The 20,206-nt window shown below is 47.0% G+C and overlaps 1 protein-coding gene across 4 annotated transcripts in view; it reads left to right on the forward strand.

Annotated features, from left to right (window-relative positions):
- The first annotated feature begins 257 nt into the window (after nt 1–257).
- IRAK2 (interleukin 1 receptor associated kinase 2) overlaps nt 258–20,206 on the forward strand; it is a 61,622-nt gene continuing 41,673 nt past the window's right edge. For 2 of the 4 annotated variants that reach the window (XM_025884958.2, XM_025884959.2), the window contains exons 1-2: nt 263–1,386; nt 14,321–14,503. In XM_025884958.2, coding sequence (XP_025740743.1) covers nt 921–1,386; nt 14,321–14,503 — 649 coding nt within the window. In that variant the 5' untranslated portion in view covers nt 263–920. Of the gene's footprint in view, nt 1,387–14,320; nt 14,504–20,206 lie in introns of all 4 variants that reach the window. The other 2 variants (XM_025884960.2, XM_025884961.2) reach the window with 2 other exon arrangements.

Below are 20,206 nucleotides of genomic sequence, written 5' to 3' on the forward strand. Positions count from 1 at the left end.
ACCTATCTAATAGGGTCGTTGTAAGCAGTAGGCAAAACAACCCGGTGAAGCCTGCACATCGTAAATGATCAATAAATACTTGCCATTATTAGTATAAATTCTCCCCTACCCTATTTAATAATTCAATTTGCCCTGAAGTTCCTCTTATTCTGCTTTCCCCCGTTAAGATTTATTGCCTTCTAAGATAATGAATAATGCAATGAGCCATCCCCACTCTTTCATCACACTCTGCCTTTTTTTTTTTTTTAAAGATTTATTTATTTTAGAGAGAGAGAGAAAGAGAGAGCACGTGGGAGAGGGAGAGAGAGAATCTCAAGCAGACTCGGCACTGAGCGGGACCTGGAATTGGTTGGGGCTCCATCTCATGACAGTGAAATCACTACCGCAGCTGAAACCAAGAGTCGGAAGCTTCACCGACTGCGCCATCCAGGCACCCCCATCACACTCTGCTTTTATTCTGGAATGTTACCTATCATCTTCTATAGTGGTAAGTTATTTACTGCTTATTGTCTGTATCCCTGCAGGGCATGGATTTTGTCCTTTTTTCCTTAGAGATATTTGGAGCACCTGGTACAGTGCCTGGCACGTAGTAGCTGCTCAATAAATGTTAGCCGTTATTATGATAAAGTCTATCTTGACTCCTCTGTTTAAGAGTCCTCCCGCTGCTTGCTCTGAATTCCTAATTCCCCTTAACCACCTTTCCTTTTTCTTTTGTGCAATAGCATTTACTACCTTTTAGCACACCACCTAACTTATTTATTAAGTACTTTTATTACTTATGGTTAGTTTTCTCCCTCCACCATCTAGATTGTAAGTCCCATGAAAGCAAGAAGGTTTGTAGGTTTTTTCCACTCATGTATCTCCAACACCTTGAACACCTTGCCTGGCATATAGTAGGTGATTAGCAGAATATTTGTTGAATGAATTCTATGTGGCGGAGCGTCAAAAGCACTGGGCCTGGAGTCAGAAGACCTCCTGGGACTGCCACTGAACTCTTTCGTGTGTCCTTAAACGGGTTCCCTCCCCACTCCCGGCCTCAGTTTCCCCTCCCAGCTCAAACCCTGCAGGTTCCGCGGCGGCTCGTTCCAGCCAGCTGGGCGGTGTCGCGCCAAGCGTGGCCGCTGGGGGGCGGTGGTGTCCAGCGCCCAGCCCCGCCCACTTTCCCGGGAGGCGGCGGCCGGGTGAGAAACCGCCCGGTGGGACCCGCCTGCTCCCGGAGTAGAGGAGCCGTGTCCCCGGCGCAGCTGCCCCAGTTGTCCGCGCGCCTGCCCGCCGACCCCCGGAGCCCAGCCATGTCCTGCTACATCTACCAGCTGCCCGCCTGGGTGCTGGACGACCTGTGCCGCAACATGGACACGCTCAGCGAGTGGGACTGGATGCAGTTCGGTGAGTGCAAACCACCCCCCCAGCCCCGCGACTCCGCCGCTAAGCCCCCTGCCCACTTCTGTTTAAGTGGGTCCTGAACCGAGGGGCTCTTTGTGCTGCCGTTCCGGACCGGGGTCTCGCCGTGTGTCCTCGGGCCGGCCACCGCCCCCCGTCTGGACACCCCACCCCCGCCCCCTCCACGGGGATCGTCTGGAAGGTGTTGGGTGATCTTTGAAGATGTCTGTTGTTATGTTAGTCTGTCCCTAGGTAGTGAGCGGTTCGACTTTGCTGTTTACGGTAAAGCTTATCATAATAAGCTATCAGCAGTTGCTGTGCGTTTTTGTTTACTGAGCGTCCGGCCCTGATGGAGGCACTTGGCACAGATTATCTTCCTGAGTTCCCTTGTACAAGGGCCTGTGAAGTGCGTATTTCTCTTACCCCAGTGTACAGACGAGGAAAGGGATTGAGAGAGGTAGAATAATTTACCTGCGGGCATGGCCTTGCTAAGTGGCAGAGTGGGATTTGAACCCTGGTGTCTGACTCCACCAGGACGTCGTAGGTCCTTGGTGTGTTTTGTTTGTTTGTTTGCGCCTGATGATCTGCAGAGAGGGCCTGGCATCTGGCGGGCCGCCGCCCGTGTTTTCCTAGGGTTCCCAAGCAGAGGTCTGTATTCCAGGCTCCACCTCCTCCCAACTGGTGACTTTGGACAAGTTGCTTAACCTCTCTGAGCCTCGGCTTAATCTGTGAACTGGAGGTTCTTGTGGGTAATGACAACTGTAGAAGAGGCGCCTGACACTTAAGTGCCAGATTCTAATAAGTAATAAGGAAATATTAACAATGATTATTTTTATGTTGGAGGCCAGTGCAACTGGTGCCACTTTATTTAAAAAATAATCTCTATATTTTATTGAGAATTTAGATTATGATATGCATATGTATGTACTCCTGTATATACAGGAGTATATGATATATATGTCTAGTATATGCTATATATGTACATATATGTATAGGTACAGTTGAAAAAAATAATAAAATGAACATGGATAGGTTATCCATCCAGTTTGAGCAAATAATATACATTTTAACCTAGTGGTTCTCAACCAGGGACGATTTTGCCCCCTGGGGAACAAGTGTCTGGAGACATTTTTGGTTATCACAGCTTGGGACGTGCAGTGAGTAAAGGGCAAGGGATGTTGCTAAATGCCCTACAATGCACAGGACAGCCCCCTCCACATAGAATTGTCTGGCCCAAAGTGTCAATAGTGCTCAGACTCAGAAATCCTGTTTTAAACCGGTAACAAAAATAATACATGCTTATTGCAAAATGCTGTGGGAAACAAAGATTAGCTCAAATTCCACCACTCAGGGATAACCATTCTTTTTTTTTTTTTTTAATGTTTTATTTATTTATTCATGAGAGTCAGAGAGAGAGAGAGAGAGAGGCAGAGGGAGAAGCAGGCTCCCAGCCCGATGTGGGACTCGATCCCAGGACTCTGGGATCATGACCCGAGCCGAAGGCAGACGCTCAACCATCTGAGCCACCCAGGCGCCCCAGGGATAACCATTCTTATTTGGATGTCAATAATAATAATAATAATGAATGGCAACAACAGCAGCTAACATTTAGTGGTTCTATGTGCTAGCAGGGTGCTATGTGGTTTATACCTTCTAGTATATAATAATAAACATTTATGTGCATACATTTTTCAAAAATCATATATGTTGTACATTCTAATAGCTTGCTTTTTTTCACTTAAAATATTCACAATTTTTCTCCTTGCCAAAGTGTTCTTTAGCAACATGGATTTAGGGTTTTATTTTTAGCATGTATTTTTGTTAATGATTTTTTTTTTTTAAAGATTTTATTTATTTGACAGAGAGAGACACAGCAAGAGAGGGAACACAAGCAGGGGGAGTGGGAGAGGGAGAAGCAGACTTCCTGTGGAGCAGGGAGCCCGACGCGGGGCTCGATCCCAGGAACCTGGGATCATGACCTGAGCCAAAGGCAGACACTTAACGACTGAGCCACCCAGGCGCCCCTTTGTTAACGATTTTTAATGGAGAGAAGCAACACATGCATTTACAAGTGTAAATAATACACCAGGGGTAGAGAGGAAGGTAAATGTCTTTCCTCTTCCTGGTCTTCAGCCTCCCCCGTCCATCCCCCAGAGGCAGTCACTGGTAACATGTCAGGGCACCCCTGAGAATGTCTATTACCACCTGGTTTTCTAGACTGCAGTGTGTTCCTTTGCTTCGATGACCTGTTACTTATCTACTTTGAATGTTTCCTGGGCAGTGGACAAATTTTGTATAAGAGACTCCCTCTAGTTTTTTTTTTTTCATGTTGGTCTTGACTGTAAACATCAGAGCAACTTCTGTTCCTAAGATATTTAGGAACCTGTGACTTTTTAAAAGCAGCTTTATTGGGATATAATCCACATAACATACAATTCACCCGTTTAAAGTGTACAATTCAATGGCGTTTAGTATGTGCAGAGTTGTATATCCATCTCCACAGTCAATCTTGGAACACTTTTTTTTTTAAAGATTTTTTTTTATTTTTTATTTGACAGAGAGAGAGGGAGTACAAGTAGGGGGAGTGGCAGGCAGAGGGAGAGGGAGAAGCAGGCTCCCCACTCGGCAAGGAGCCCAATGTGGGGCTCCATCCCAGGACCCCAGGATCACGACCTGAGCCAAAGGCAGACGCTTAACCTTCTGAGTCACCCAGGTGCCCTTGGAACACTTTTTATTTATTTTTAAATGTCATTTCCTTTTTTTTTTTTAAGATTTTTATTTATTTATTCATGAGAAACAGAGAGAGAGAGAGAGGCAGAGGGAGAAGCAGGCTCCCAAGGAGCAGGGAGCCCAATGCGGGACTCGATCCCAGGACTCTGGGATCATGACCTGAGGTGAAGGCAGACGCTTAACCATCTGAGCCACCCAGGTGCCCATGGAACACTTAAAAAAAAAAAAAGATTTTATTTACTTATTAGAGAGAGAGAGAGAGAGTGAGAATGAGCCGGGGGGGGGGGAGAGGCAGAAGCAGACTCCCCGCTGAGCAGGGAGCCCATTGAGGGGCTCGATCCCAGGACCCTGGGATCACAACCTGAGCCAAAGGCAGACGCTCAACCGACTGAGCCACCCAGGCACCCCTTGGAACACTTTCATTATCCTGGAAAGAAACCCTGTACCCCTTCATTGTCACCCCCAACACTCCCACACACACACCTCCCATTTTCCTCAGCTTTCGGCATTGCCTCTTCTGGGCGTTTCCTAGAAATGGAATCCTCTTTTTTTTTTTTTTTTTTAAAGATTTTATTTATTTATTTGACAGAGAGAGACACAGTGAGAGCAGGAACACAAGCAGGGGGAGTGGGAGAGGGAGAAGCAGGTCTCCTGCTGAGCAGGGAGCCTGATGTGGGACTCGATCCCAGGACCCTAGGATCATGACCTGAGCCGAAGGCAGACGCTTAACGACTGAGCCACCCAGGCGCCTGAAATGGAATCCTCTTATATGCAGTCCTTTGTGATTGGCTTCTTTTCTGTGGCAATTAGTTTTCAAGTTTCATCCATGTTGTACCATGAATCGGTGCTTAATTTCTCTTTATTACTGAATAATATTGCACTGATGGGTGGACCACATTTTATGTATGCATTCATCAGTTGATGAACATTTGGGTTCTTTCCACTTTTTGGCTGTTATGAATAATGCCCCTGTGCACATTTGTGGTCTCAGTTTTTATGTAGATGCAGGTTTTCATTTCCCTTGGGTGGACATCTAGGAGTGGAATTACTGAGTCATGGGGTAACTCTATATTTAACATTTTGAGAAAGTGCCAGATTGTTCTTCATCTTTTTTTTTTAAGATTTATTTATTTGTTTTGAGAGAGTGAGAATGAGAGAGAGAGTACATGAGATGGGGGAGGGTTAGAGGGAGAAGCGATGCGGGACTCGATCCCGGGACTCCAGGATCATGACCTGAGCTGAAGGCAGTCGCTTAACCGACTGAGCCACCCAGGCGCCCGATTGTTCTTCATCTTGGCTGCACTTCTTTACATTCCCTCCAGCAGTGTATGAGGGTTCAATTTTCTCTGTATCCTCCCTGGCACTTGTTATTGTCTGTCTTTTCAATTCTAGCCATCTGAGCAGGTGTGAAGTGGTATCTCACTGTAATTTTGATTTGCATTTCCCTAATGACTAATGGTGTTGAGTATCTTTTTATGTGCTTATTGGCCCTCTGTACATCCTCTTTGGGGAATACCTCTGACTTTTTAAGCCCTGGAGATACCAGAATTGCTCAAACTCTGCAAAGATTTCCAGTTGTCTTGTAGGATATAATCCAAACTCCACCAGGCCTTCCCAGCCGGTCACAATTTGACCTCACTGACTTCTTTTTTTTTTTTTAAAGATTTTATTTATTTATTTGAGAGAGAGAGAATGAGAGATAGAGAGCACGAGAGGGAAGAGGGTCAGAGAGAGAAGCAGACTCCCTGCTGAGCAAGGAGCCCGACATGGGACTTGATCCCGGGACTCCAGGATCATGACCTGAGCCGAAGGCAGTCACTTAACCAACTGAGCCACCCAGGCACCCACTAACTTCTGATCTCTTCACCTTCCACATCCACTCTTTTTTTTTAAAATTTTTTATTGTTATGTTAATCACCATATATTACATCATTGTTTTTGATGTAGTGGTCCATGATTCATTGTTTGTTCATAACACCCAGTGCTCCGTGCAGAATGTGTCCTCTTTAATACCCATCACCAGGCTAACCCATCCCCCTACCCTCCTCCCCTCTAGAACCCTCAGTTTGTTTTTCAGAGTCCATATCTCTCATGGTTCGTCTCCCCCTCTGACTTACTCCCCTTCATTCTTCCTCTCCTGCTATCTTCTTCTTTTTCTTTTTTCTTAAAATATGTTGCGTTATTTGTTTCAGAAGTACAGATCTGTGATTCAACAGTCATGCACAATTCACAGCGCTCACCGTAGCACATACTCTCCCCAATGTCTATCACCCAGCCACCCCATCCCTCCCACCCCAAACCACTCCAGTAACCCTCAGTTTGTTCCTGAGATTAAGAATTCCTCATATCAGTGAGGTAATATGATACATGTCTTTCTCTGATTGACTTATTTCACTCAGCATAACACCCTCCAGTTCCATCCACGTCGTTGCAAATGGCAAGATCTCATTCCTTTTGATGGCTGCATAATATTCCATTGTGTATATATACCACATCTTCTTTATCCATTCATCTGTCGATGGACATCTTGGCTCTTTCCACAGTTTGGCTATTGTGGACATTGCTGCTATAAACATTGGGGTGTACGTACCCCTTCGGGTCCCTCCATTTGTATCTTTGGGGTAAATACCCAGTAGTGCAATTGCTGGATCGAATGGTAGCTCTAATTTCAACTGTTTGAGGAACCTCCATACTGTTTTCCAGAGTGGTTGCACCAGCTTGCATTCCCACCAACAGTGTAGGAGGGTTCCCCTTTCTCCACATCCCCGCCAACATCTGTCTTTTCCTGACTTGTTAATTTTAGCCATTCTGACTGGTGTGAGGTGGAATCTCATTGAGGTTTTGATTTGGATTTCCCTGATGCCAAGCGATGTTGAGCACTTTTTCATGTGCCTGTTGGCCATTTGGATGTCTTCTTTGGAAAAATGTCTGTTCATGTCTTCTGCCCATTTCTTGATTGGATTATTTGTTCTTTGGGTGTTGAGTTTGATAAGTTCTTTATAGATTTTGGATACTAGCCCTTTATCTGATATGTCATTTGCAAATATCTTCTCCCATTCTGTCGGTTGTCTTTTGGTTTTGTTGACTGTTTCTTTTGCTGTGCAAAAGCTTTTTATCTTGATGAAATCCCAATAGTTCATTTTTGCCTTGGCTTCCCGTGCCTTTGGCGATGTTTCTAGGAAGAAGTTGGTGCGGCTGAGGTCGCAGAGGTTGCTACCTGTGTTCTTCTTTAGGATTTTGATGGACTCCTGTCTCACGTTTAGGTCTTTCAACCATTTGGAGTCTATTTTTGTGTGTGGTGTAAGGAAATGGTCCAGTTTCATTCTTCTGCATGTGGCTGTCCAATTTTCCCAACACCATTTGTTGAAGAGACTGTCTTTTTTCCATTGGACATTCTTTCCTGCTTTGTCAAAGATAAGTTGACCATAGAGTTGAGGGTCCATTTCTCGGCTCTCGATTCTGTTCCATTGATCTATGTGTCTGTTTTTGTGCCAGTACCATACTGTCTTGATGATGACAGCTTTGTAATAGAGCTGGAAGTCCGGAATTGTGATGCCGCCAGCTTTGCTTTTCTTTTTCAATATTCCTCTGGCTATTCGGGGTTTCTTCTGGTTCCATACAAATTTTAGGATTATTTGTTCCATTTCTTTGAAAAAAGTGGATGGTATTTTAATGGGGATTGCATTGAATGTGTACATTGCTCTAGGTAGCATTGACATCTTCACAATGTTGGTTCTCCCAATCCGTGAGCATGGAACGTTTTTCCATTTCTTTGTGTCTTCTTCAATTTCTTTCATGAGTATTTTATAGTTTTCTGAGTACAGATCCTTTGCCTCTTTGGTTAAATTTATTCCTAGGTATCTTATGGTTTTGGGTGCAATTGTAAATGGGATCGACTCCTTGATTTGTCTCTCTTTTGTCTTGTTGTTGGTGTATAGGAATGCCACTGATTTCTGTGCATTGATTTTATAGCCTGCTACTTGACTGAATTCCTGTATGAGTTCTAGCAGTTTTGGGGTGGAGTCTTTTGGGTTTTCCACATACAGTATCATATCATCTGCAAAGAGTGAGAGTTTGACTTCCTCTTTGCCTATTTGGATGCCTTTGATTTCTTTTTGTTGTCTGATTGCTGTGGCTAGGACTTCTAATACTATGTTGAATAGCAGTGGTGAGAGTGGACATCCCTGCCGCATTCCTGACCTTAGGGGAAAAGCTCTCAGCTTTTCCCCATTGAGAATGATATTCGCTGTAGGTTTTTCGTAGATGGCTTTTATGATATTGAGGTATGTACCCTCTATCCCTATACTCTGAAGAGTTTTGATCAAGAAAGGATGCTGTACTTTGTCAAATGCTTTTTCTGCATCTATTGAGAGGATCATATGATTCTTGTTCTTTCTTTTGTTAATGTATTGTATCACGTTGATTGATTTGCGGATGTTGAACCAACCTTGCAGCCCAGGGATAAATCCCACTTGGTCGTGGTGAATAATCCTTTTAATGCACTGTTGGATCCTATTGGCTAGTACTTTGGTGAGAATTTTTGCATCCATGTTCATCAAGTATATTGGTCTGTAATTCTCCTTTTTGATGGGGTCTTTGTCTGGTTTTGGGATCAAGGTAATGGTGGCCTCATAAAATGAATTTGGAAGTTTTCCTTCCATTTCTATTTTTTGGAACAGTTTCAGGAGAATAGGTATTAATTCTTCTTTAAATGTCTGACAGAATTCCCCTGGGAAGCCATCTGGCCCTGGGCTTTTGTTTCTTGGGAGATTTTTGATGACTGCTTCAATTTCCTTAGTGGTTATAGGTCTGTTCAGGTTTTCCATTTCTTCCTGGTTCAATTTTGGTAGTTGATACATCTCTAGGAATGCACCCATTTCTTCCAGGTTATCTAATTTGTTGGCATAGAGTTGCTCATAATATGTTCTTATAATTGTTTGTATTTCTTTGGTGTTGGTTGTGATCTCTCTTCTTTCATTCATGATTTTGTTGATTTGGGTCATTTCTCTTTTCTTTTTGATAAGTCTGGCCAGGGGTTTATCAATCTTGTTAATTCTTTCAAAGAACCAGCTCCTAGTTTCGTTGATCTGTTCTACTGTTCTTTTGGTTTCTATTTCATTGATTTCTGCTCTGATCTTTATTATTTCTCTTCTCCTGCTGGGTTCAGGCTTTATTTGCTGTTCTTTCTCTAGCTCCTTTAGGTGTAGGGTTAGGTTGTGTATTTGAGACCTTTCTTGTTTCTTGAGAAAGGCTTGTATTGCTATATACTTTTCTCTCAGGACTGCCTTTGCTGTATCCCAAAGATTTTGGACAGTTGTGTTTTCATTTTCATTGGTTTCCATGAATTTTTTTAATTCTTCTTTAATTTCCTGGTTGACCCATTCATTCTTCAGTAGGATGCTCTTTAGCCTCCATGTATTTGAGTTCTTTCCGATTTTCCTCTTGTGATTGAGTTCTAGTTTCAAAGCATTATGGTCTGAAAATATGCAGGGAATGATCCCAATCTTTTGGTACCGGTTGAGACCTGATTTGTGACCTAGGATGTGATCAATTCTGGAGAATGTTCCATGGGCACTAGAGAAGAATCCACATCCACTCTTGCTCACCCTGCTGCAGCCACACTGGCCTCCTCAGTGCAGGCTCAGGGCCTTTGCACTTGCTATTCCCTCTGCCTGGGACATTCTTCTTCCAGTGCTCACCGTAGCTGGCTTTCTAGTCGGCATGAGATTCCTCTTGCTGCTGTAACAAATTGCCACAAATTTAACGCCTTAAAAACAGCACACATTTATCATGTTACAGTTCTGGAGGACAGAAGTCCTGAAATCAAGGTAGTCAGCAGGGTTGCATTCCTTCTGGATACTGCAAGGGAGAGTCCATTTTCTTGCCTAAATTTTTCGGCTTCCAGAGGCTGCCTGCATCCCTTGGCTCACAGCCCCTCCCTCCACCTTCAAAGCCAACCGCATAGCATTTTCAAATCTCTCTCTGACCTCAGCTTCTGTTATCATACCTTTGAATCTGACACTGCTGCCTCCCTCTTATAAGGACCCTTGTGATTACATAGACCCACTCAGATAATTCAGGCTCCTTGTATCTTGGGACCCTTAATATAAGCCCATCTGCAAGGTCCCTTTTGTCATGTAAGGTCCCACAGTCATAGGTTTTGGGGTTTTTGGGATACTGACATCTTTGGAGGTCCATGGTTTTTCAGGTCTCGGTTCATACTTCCCCTTATTCTAGAGGCCTTCCCTGCCCACTCCCCCCCCCCCGTTATTGTCTGTACCACCACTGTTTTATTTCCGCTGTTCCATGTAACAAACCTTGATATTACCTTATTCCTTATTTATTTATGTCTCTCTCTCCCTGGAGAATGTAAGCACCATGAGGCCAGGGACGTCACCCATCTAGTTCACGCCTGTATTCCCAGAGCCTACAGCACAGCGCCTGGCCAGTGGGCAGACTCTCAGCACTTGAATAAATGATGAGCTGAAGGCTGTAGGAGTGGTGAGGCCATGGGGCATGTGCACTTCTCCCCCCACTGAGAGGGCTTTGAGCCCAGGGCAGCCATGGTGCATGTTGGGTTGGGGTTCGCTGGGCTGGGGGTCAGCCATGTCCCCATTTAGCTGCTCCTTGCCAAGCCACAGTGTTGTCCAGCTTTCTCTTCGTCAGAACTGGTGGTCACCATTGTCCTTCCATCTCTAAAGAGTCTCTGCTTCTGTGAGTCATTTCGAAAAGATGGTCCCTTGTGGTACTGGGGCCGTGGGGTAGGAAGATTCTTCTTCAAGTGATTTAGAAAATCACATGGCCACACATATGTATGCTCTTTGGCTCTGACAATTGTTGGCAGATATTGTGCCTGCTTCCCGTTCATTTCCCTATGATCACAGCTGCATCAATTTTTGCCCTTGGGGGAAAACAGGCTCCTTACAGCTTCCTCCACCCAGGTGTCTTCCAAGGGGTGGGGAGACAGGGGTTCTTTTGTTGTGCTAGGCTTTGTGTATTGTCCTACTTTGTCCCTGTCTGGCTGTGTGATTCTGGGCAAGTCACTGCCTCTCTCTGAGCCTTTCGTGTCCTCATCTATAAAAACGGAGGTGAGTTGCCGAGAGGCTTAGGGAACATGTTGTGTGGATGTTCCTTAGTGTTTTTCTCTTAGCCAGGGAGGAGTCCCACTAGTCCTGACAAGGGTCTTTGGCCCTAGGGTGGGTCATTTCAGGAGACTGTGTCGTGTCTGTTCCAGAGGGCTTTGAACATGGGCAAGATTTTCTACTCTCAGGGAACTCCTGCAGGATTCAGGGACTCAGACCTGGAGGGATGGTCCCACGTGGTGGCAACCACAGGGGACAGAAGCAGGTTTTCATAGAGTGAAGTTGGTTTAATAATGACAGCTAACACTTATGTGACACTTTCTATGTATGAAGCACTATTCCAAGTACATCTGTATATGTAACTAATCGGATCCTGGCAACAACTTCTGAGGCAGGTGCGGTTGTTATCCTCGTTGGCAGATAAGGAAACTGAGGCACAAGGGGAGCTGAAAGGCTTCCCCAAGTACACAGCAAGTAAGTAGCAGGATAGGATTTGAACCCAGGCCTCAGAATCCAAAATCTGGACCCTGAACCACCATTATACTGTCCTGCTGATAGAAATATGTACTTTTTTTAAAAAAGGATTTTATTTATTTGTCAGAGAGGAGAGCACAAGCAGGGGGAGAAGCAGGCTTCCCACCGAGCAGGGAGCCCGATGCAGGGCTGGATCCCGGGACCCTGGGATCATGACCTGAGCCGAAGGCAGATGCTTAACGACTGAGCCACCGAGGTGCCCCATAAGTATGTATTTTTATATCTGTAGAAAAGTGAAAGAATAGAAGCAAAGGTATGACCAGTGTTTGTTTTGGGTTCCTCCAAGTGGGATGATCATGGGGACTTTGATTTTGTCCTGTTAGCCGGATCTTCTGTAATCATCAGGTATTTCTTATGTGCGTTGAGAAAAGAGCTAGGAACTTCGCAGGGTCTGTGGCAGTGACTCATTCCCCCCAGGTCTCTATCTTGTCTTGACCCCGTTTTAAGGGCCTGGTTAAATGTTGATGGGTTGCTACCTTAAGCTACATCCCTGTCATGGGAGCCTGTGAAATGTGAGGCCCCTCAGGGCTTAGTTCCTACTTCTCTCTTGCGGCCTGTAAGGAGAGCACATCCCACAACGCTGTGGTTGGACATCACATCAGGGCTTCTGTTTTGCCCATTACATCACACTGCCTCTGAAGAGTGGGAGGCATGCCAGCGAACAGCCTGGCATGCAGAGAAGGGGTGCAGGGAGACGGTGCGGGGGAGGTGTTCCTTCCTCCTCTCTCCACTCTTTCCTCTCAGCTGCTGGAAGCAGCCCCTGACCCTGTTGACATCACTTCCCGCTGACCAAGAATCTGGCCTGGGGTTTCCAGTGACTAAAGTTACAACTGAGAACTTTCCATCCCTAACAGGCTTTCCCTTTTTGGGAGGCTGTCTCAATCTTTCCCACTCCTCTGGAGGGATGGGGTTGTGCAATGTGATCCTGCCACTCCCTGGCTCCGAGCTCTTCCAGAGTATCTGTGGCCCTTAGAAGTGAGTCCAAAGGCTATAGCCTGGCTTTTGAGGCCCTTTGTAATGTGGTCCCCTTCCCCACTCCATTCACTTATGTTTGTATTTTTCAAACAGAAATCTCCACGGGCTTCTGGTTTACCTGCCACAGTATCTCTAGAGCTTGTGATGGTCTTGGAGCGCAGAAGTGCTCAATAATATTCTGCTGAATGAGTGAACGAGTGACTTGATGTTCACGTGGATTCCTGCTCCATGATTTTTGAAATTCTGGATCTGAAGTGTGATTCTTTTATTCCTAGTTAAGAGGGAAAAAAAAAAGCCTCCTTCGCTTTAGTAAATTCAGCAGAATACATGTGACCATTCTAAATGCCATTTATGAAGAGCTTGTAACAACTCGGGAAATGCTTATGGTGTAATGTTAATAGATGAGAGCAGGCTGCAGAATCTCACAGGCCAGCAACAACTGCATCTAGAACGCTCCTCTGCCGAGGGGAGGGAAGAGTTTGGGAAAGGGAAAGTACCCTAGTGGGATGCTGTGTAACTTGTTTTATAAATGTTTTCTCCCCTTCGTTTTCCAAGTTTTCTTTAGTGAACAACCATTAATTTTATAATGAAATATGTGAAGGAGGGATGCTTTATATTTACTACTGCCAGTGCCCCCCCCCCCACAAATTTTGTGGTGTTTCAGAGTGGACAAAGCGCTTTTAATGCACGGGCTCTCTTGATCCTGTAACAGTTCTGTGAGGATGCTGGGCCATGGGTTCCTTTGTCCTTTCGTTCGTTCATTCATTCATTCATTCATTCATTCATTCCCCCTTGCCAGGGCTGGGACCTAGGGGTGGGGAGAATGAGACACCCAGGGCAGAATTTAAGGAGGCACCTACTCTCCAGCTTCTGAGTGCAGGATCAGCCCCGAGAGTGAGCACCTCCTTAAATTTTGTCCCCATGAGTGCCTCCTTTTTGCCTCACCCTGGGCCTGGCCTTGCCCCCACTCTGTGCCAGGTGCTGATCTCTGTTCTGGGGACCTTCCAGTGGACAGAACAGAAAAAACTCCCTGTCTACACGGAGCTTCTGTCCTAGGAGGGGAGGCAAGAGAAGTTCCATTACCTCCCCATCTACAGTTGAGGAAACTGAGGCTCCCACTGGTGAAGTGCCTTGCCCATAGCAAATAAGCAGCTAAAGGGCAAAGCCCCTGGGCGCCTGGGTGGCTCAGATGGTTAAGCATCTGCCTTCGGCTCAGGTCATGATCCCAGGGTCCTGGGATCGAGTCCCGCATCAGGCTCCCTGCTCCTTGGGAGCCTGCTTCTCCCTCTGCTTCTCTCTGTCTCTCATGAATAAATAAAATCTTTAAAAAAAAAAAAAAAAGGGCAAAGCCCCTGACCCTCTGGTCCAGTGGGCTTTCTCCTGTTTTGTGTGGCCGTGAAGTTGATATTTACACTCCAGTGTAGTTGATGTGCCAGTCCCACAGGTATCAAGTGGGGGCAGCCCTATACCTTGGGCTGCCGGTGGACCCCAGCTAAAGGTGGAATTTCAGGTGTGATGGGGTGCGAGAGAGAGTATGCTGTGGACAGAGCCCGCTAGCCTGGGGACCCTCTGGTGACTGCCTTTCTGATGCTAAGCAGAGCCTCTCCCTTGCCTTCCAGCCTCGTACGTGATCACAGACCTGACGCAGCTGCGGAAGATCAAGTCGATGGAGCGGGTGCAGGGCGTGAGCATCACGCGGGAGCTGCTGTGGTGGTGGGGCATGCGGCAGGCCACCGTCCAGCAGCTGGTGGACCTCCTGTGTCGCCTGCAGCTCTACCGCGCAGCTCAGATCGTTCTGAACTGTGAGTAGCCACGAGGCCCTGGGCAGCCGCCCAGGAGCGGGTTTCAGCATGAGCTGCACCTGCGGCCGGGAAACTTTGCTTCGTCTTAGAAAAAGTGTAAATGAAAGAATTTACCGGGATGCCTGGGTGGCTCAGTTGGTTGAGTGACTGCCTTCGGCTCAGGTCATGATCCTGGAGTCCTGGGATCAAGTCCCGCATCGGGCTCCCTGCTCGGTGGGGAGTCTGCTTCTCCCTCGGACCCTCCTCCCTCTCATGTGCGCGCTCTCTCTCTCAAATAAATAAATAAAATCTTTAAAAAAATATTAAAAAAAAAAAGAATTTACCATCCACCTAAGAAATCCGTAATGGTGGTTCCCTGTGGGAGAGGGGTTGCGTGGCCAGGGATCAAGATGTTGGAGAGAGACTTTACTCTGAGTTCTTTTGTACCTTTTAAATTCTGCTTCTCGCTTCCAAAAATAAATAAAGAAATAATGATTAAAAAAAGTAGCTCTACATAAAAATCCAAAAAAGTCTACAGTAAAAATAATTTATTTTTTATTTATTTATGGTTTAGAGGCGGGGAGGGGCAGAGAGGAAGAGACAGAATCATAAGCATGCTAAACACCCAGTGTGGAGTCCAACGTGGGGTTCGATCTCAGGACCCAAAGATCCTGAGCTGAAAGAGTCGGATGCTTAACTGACTGAGCCACCCAGGTGCCTCACTAGCACATTCTTTTATTTTATTTTGTTTTTAAATTAATTGATTAATTAATTTTTTTTTTAAAGATTTTATTTATTTGAGAGAGAGCGAATGAGAGACAGAGAGCATGAGAGGGAGGAGAGTCAGAGGGAGAAGCAGACTCCCTGCTGAGCAGGGAGCCCGATGCGGGACTCGATCCCGGGACTCCAGGATCATGACCTGAGCCGAAGGCAGTCGCTTAACCAACTGAGCCACCCAGGCGCCCGATTAATTAATTTTTAAAGATTTTATTTATTTGACGGAGTGAGAGAGAGAGCACAAGCAGGTGGAGTGCAGGCAGAGGGAGAGGGAGAAGCAGGCTCCCCGCTGAGCAAGGAGCCCAAAGTGGGATTCAATCTTAGGACCCTGGGATCATGACCTGAACCAAAGGCAGATGCTTTTTTTTTTTTTTTTAAGATTTTATTTATTTATTTGACAGAGAGAGACACAGTGAGAGAAGGAACACAAGCAGGGGGAGCGGCAGAGGGAGAGGCAGGCTCCCCGCCGAGCAGGGAGCCTGATGTGGGGCTTGATCCCAGGACCCTGGGATCATGACCTGAGCCAAAGGCAGATGCTTAACGACTGAGCCACCCAGGCGCCTCCAAAGGCAGATGCTTATCTGACTGAGCTACCCAGGCATCCCTAGCACATTCTTTTAACAACTGCATTGCGTTCGTTTGACAGACATGCCATGATTTATTTACCTTACCCCTACTGGTAGGTGTTTACCTTGCTTCTTAGTTTTCTCCCATACACAGTGTTGTACCCTTAGACGTATGCACCGTATTTGCACATAGGTCAGTCTAGCTGGAGGATGATTTTTAAATTTATTTTTATTTTTAATTTTTTAAAAGATTTTACTTATTTATTTGACAGAGAGAGACAGCAAAAGAGAGAACACAATCAGGGGGTGGGAGAGGGAGAAGCAGGCTTCCCGCTGAGCAGGGAGCCCAACTGGGGGTTTGATCCCTGGACCCAGGGACCATGACCAGAGCCGAAGGCAGATGCTTAATGACTGAGCCACCCAGGTGCCCCTGGAGGATGATTTTTTTTTTAGCATTGGAATGGCTGGGTTGAGAGTCTGTGTATTTTAAGTTTTTATTAATATTGGTGGCACCAATATTACCAAGTTATCCTCCTATCCACTATTACAACAACGGTGGGAACATATCTAGCAGGTAATAATCGCTCCCTATCATGAGGAGTGGCTGTAAAGTTGAAGAAGTAGAATTATGTCAAGTGCTTGGTGTTCGGCCAGTGCTCAGCTGAAGGCAGGAGGGATGATGGTTAGTTCCATCTAGGTCCCCCATTCTTCCTCATGTCCCCAAAGAGACCCCTTCAGTAGGGGGTAACGAACCAGTCTTTTAATAGGTACTTTCTGAACACATGCCCAGTGTCTGGTGCTGTCTTCATTTCTAGAATACAGTGATGGGCAAAGAGACAGGTCCTTTGCCCTCATGCAGGACATAGTCTTATGAAGGTATAGTCAATAGACGAGGAAATAAGTAAAAATAATGGGTTGGAGGGACCAGGTAGGAGAGCCTCCTAGAACATGTTAGTCACAGAAGGGCAGTTTGAGGAGGCGAAATTGGAGCAATGGAAAGAAGACAGCCATGTGAAGAGTTTGGGTAAGAGAGCCCAGGGAGAGCTTGCGGCTTTGACGGAACCAGCACAGAGCTAGTGTGGGAGATAGAGAACAGTACGTTCTGAGCCCTGGAGACCTGAAGAAGACCCGGTGTGGGCCCTGGTGTTGTTCTGTTTGGGGTTCCTGGGTTGGGCATAATGTGGCTGAATCAGTAGACCCAGGTTCAGCACTTTCCTGACTGTACCTCAGGCCTTCTGGAATCATGGAGGGCTTCCAGGAGGAGGGGTGGTGGGATCTAAAGCAAGGAACTGAGGGGTGGGGGTTTAGAGGCCTCCACCCTCAGAGATGTCAGGAGGACACGGGACATTGGGGTGGCCCTGCAGGTGGGGAGATCTAGAGATGAAACCCAAACCAGGCTTTCAGGGGCACAATAGGGGTAGGTCACATTGGGCATAGAAGGCCAGTGGGGCAGCAGGACCCTCTCTCGCCCTTAGCCACTTGGCGACTCTCCAGGATTTAGGGCATCCAGGGACACAGTCTCACTAGATGAAGGACGGTTCCTCTCATAGCAGGAGTCCCTGTCTGGGGGCAGGTTGTGGGGAAGGAAGATCCTGCTCACACGGCGGGGAGTGATGCACCAGTGTGAGACTCAGGCTGACCCCCTCAGCCCTCCAGCCCCAGCACTGTAATCTCTAAGTCAAGAGTGGGCACGTCTCCAGACACGGCCACCCCTAAGCCTCTGCAGCCTCGGCTCCTGTCTGGCTGCCTCCCCAAGCTCACTGTTTTCCTCAGACTAGGGAGGGATGGTCCAGGGCTCGGCCGCCAGACTCCCCACGCTTCTGGACTTCCTGAAACCCCTCCCTGCCCCACCAGCCCTTCTGTCCTGAGAGGGTTCCCTTCAGTCCTGTCAGACAGTATCCCTCCCCTCACATGCCTCGCTCCCAGGTCCTTGTCCTGGTCCGCTGGGGGTGCCTGGGGCAGCTGGGGGTGCTGTGGCTTCACAGGAAAGCGGTGAGGCAGCACAGCTCAGCCCTCTGCGGTTACATGGGCAGGTCCCTCCCTTTCCCTGGGCTTTAGTCTCCCCGCCTTGGTCTGGCGGAGGTGGGCTGGATGACGTTGGAGCTCCCCTGGGACACTCATGGTGCCATGGCCCCCCATTGTCCCGTGGACCTTGTGGCATTTCAGTTGGCTGTTGTGACTGGCACCTGCCCCTTTAACCGTGTGCAGACCCTGGCTTCTCTGCACCCCCAGAGCCTGGTAGATGGGGAGAAACGGTTAGCATCGAATGTGCCCTCAGATGTTTTTCATACTTTGAGAGAATTAATGATAGACTCCTAATGGGCTGGAAAAGAGGCAGGGAGGGAGGGGGAGGGGCAATGCCGCTGGATCAAGTGCAGTCGGAATCCAGGGGCCCGGGTTTCCAGTGCAGTCCACTCTGGGGAGGGGGTTTGCAGCTCGAGACCCGCAGCACACCCTGGTTTTGTCTCTCCCAGGTGGCTGAGATGCTGCAGGGTTGTCCCGAGCCCCAAAAGCACACAAGCACCAGGAATTGGGAAAGGCCTCTGGTTGGACATAGCAACTTGCCGTTGACGTCAAAACCTGACTGTTGACTAATCTGGAACATATTCTTAACGATTTGAGGTCAACAAACAAAGTAGTGCCAACTTCAAAGAAACACACTCATGGCAGCGTGACACTTGGTTTTAAGCTAACAGTGACTGAGCACTTTCGATGTGCCAGTCTCCTCCCAACAGTTCTGAGGAGCCCCTTCTCCCCCTGAGGAAACGAGGAATGGCTAAGTGATCCCCCCCTCCCCGCAAGGGCACAAGTCTGGTCATGGGTAGGGACGGAGGGTACACCCAGGCGTGTCTGGATCCAGCACCCTCGTTCTTAGCTTTTCTCACAGAAACCTCTTTGGGCTTCCAGACAACAGCCATAGTTTCTCTGTCAGCCTCTCTTCTGTCTAGAATTTGACTCAGATCCCTGCTGTCCTGGTCCGGCTACCTCCAACCTGTCAGGACTATGTGAGTCTACCTTTGTTCCCCAAACCTCTTCTCTCTTCCCCCTCTAGCCCTGCTGATTAAATTTGCCTGAGGAAGAGAGACTGAGGCTTCTTTCCACATCCACACATCCCCTGGCTATTCTTCTGAGAGCCTGGTTGTGTTCTTACTATTGCTTTGCGTCCTCAGGCAGGACACTTCCCCTTTCTCTATCTTGTTATTTTTGTTAGTTTAAAAAAAGCAGAAAGCGCTATAAATCTCTGCCCCTTTGTGGAGGTGAACACAGAGGGCGTATTCTGTATGTGTGAAGCATTTTAAGTTTCTGTAGTCCAACTAGTCAAAGCCATTTTCCCTTCCCTAATCATAACATTAAACCTTATTTTTCATAAACTTGCTCAGCTGCTTCCAGCAGTTTGAGAACCCGACTTCTGCCTACCACTTCTTAAAGGGCTTTAAGAATAGATTTGATAGGGGAGGGGGGTGGGAGGATGGGTCACTGGGTGACGGGCATTAAGGAGGGCACGTGATGGGATGAGCACTGGGTGTTAAATGCAACTGATGAATCAGTAACCTTTACCTCTGAAACTAACAATACACGATATGTTAATAAATTAATTTTAAATAATAAAAAAAAGAAGAGATTGGATAGACCCATGCTTGAAAACCACACACACCAGGGGTCCTGGAAATAAACTGGCTTCCTCAGAGACTTGCATCTCCAGATAATATATTTGCATTTGACAGAGGCCTTCTGAAGACGGTGCCTGAACTGAAAGGTGGTGCGATGGGCCCGCTGGGGGCCACCCTGCATCTAGTCTCTTGAAATCAAGTACTGTGGGTGGCTGCTGGTGTGGTTGTGTAAAGAGCTGCGCCTGTGGGTCTCTGTTCCTTCCTATTTTCTCGGCCATCATTGCCAAGACCATTGTTATTCTGTTTGTCACACTCCCAACATTAAATGTTACAAGAATTAGAATAAATTAGCACAGAAGGCTTACTACCTAACCACCCATTCCTCTGGCAACTCTGTTTGCCAGGGTCAACCCCTTTTTATTCTTTGAGCCGTTTCTTGGTACTTGTCTGTATTAACATTTCTGGTTCACTGCTGCTACTAAGGGCAGTAGACAGTGACATTTTAATTAAGACCTTTATTTCTCTCTCCTGTGACAGTCCAAGCTGCCCAGGGCTGAATGGGCAGCTGCAGGGTATCAAGGATCAGGTGTTTTGTTTTGTTTTGTTTTTTGCAATGCTCTGCTGTCTTGGGCACCTGGCTGCCCCTCACACCTGACATGATTACTCCGAGCTTCGCATGCACCTTCCAGCTGTGGCACAAAGGGCTTGGAAGGCAAGTTGCGCGCCTAACTTGCCTTCCAAGCCATTGGCCAGGACCTAGTCACATGATA

This window comes from Callorhinus ursinus, unplaced genomic scaffold (genome assembly GCF_003265705.2).
Source record: "Callorhinus ursinus isolate GAN/ISIS: 27379988/994484 unplaced genomic scaffold, GSC_fseal_2.0 scaffold15, whole genome shotgun sequence".
Taxonomy (NCBI): domain Eukaryota; kingdom Metazoa; phylum Chordata; class Mammalia; order Carnivora; family Otariidae; genus Callorhinus; species Callorhinus ursinus.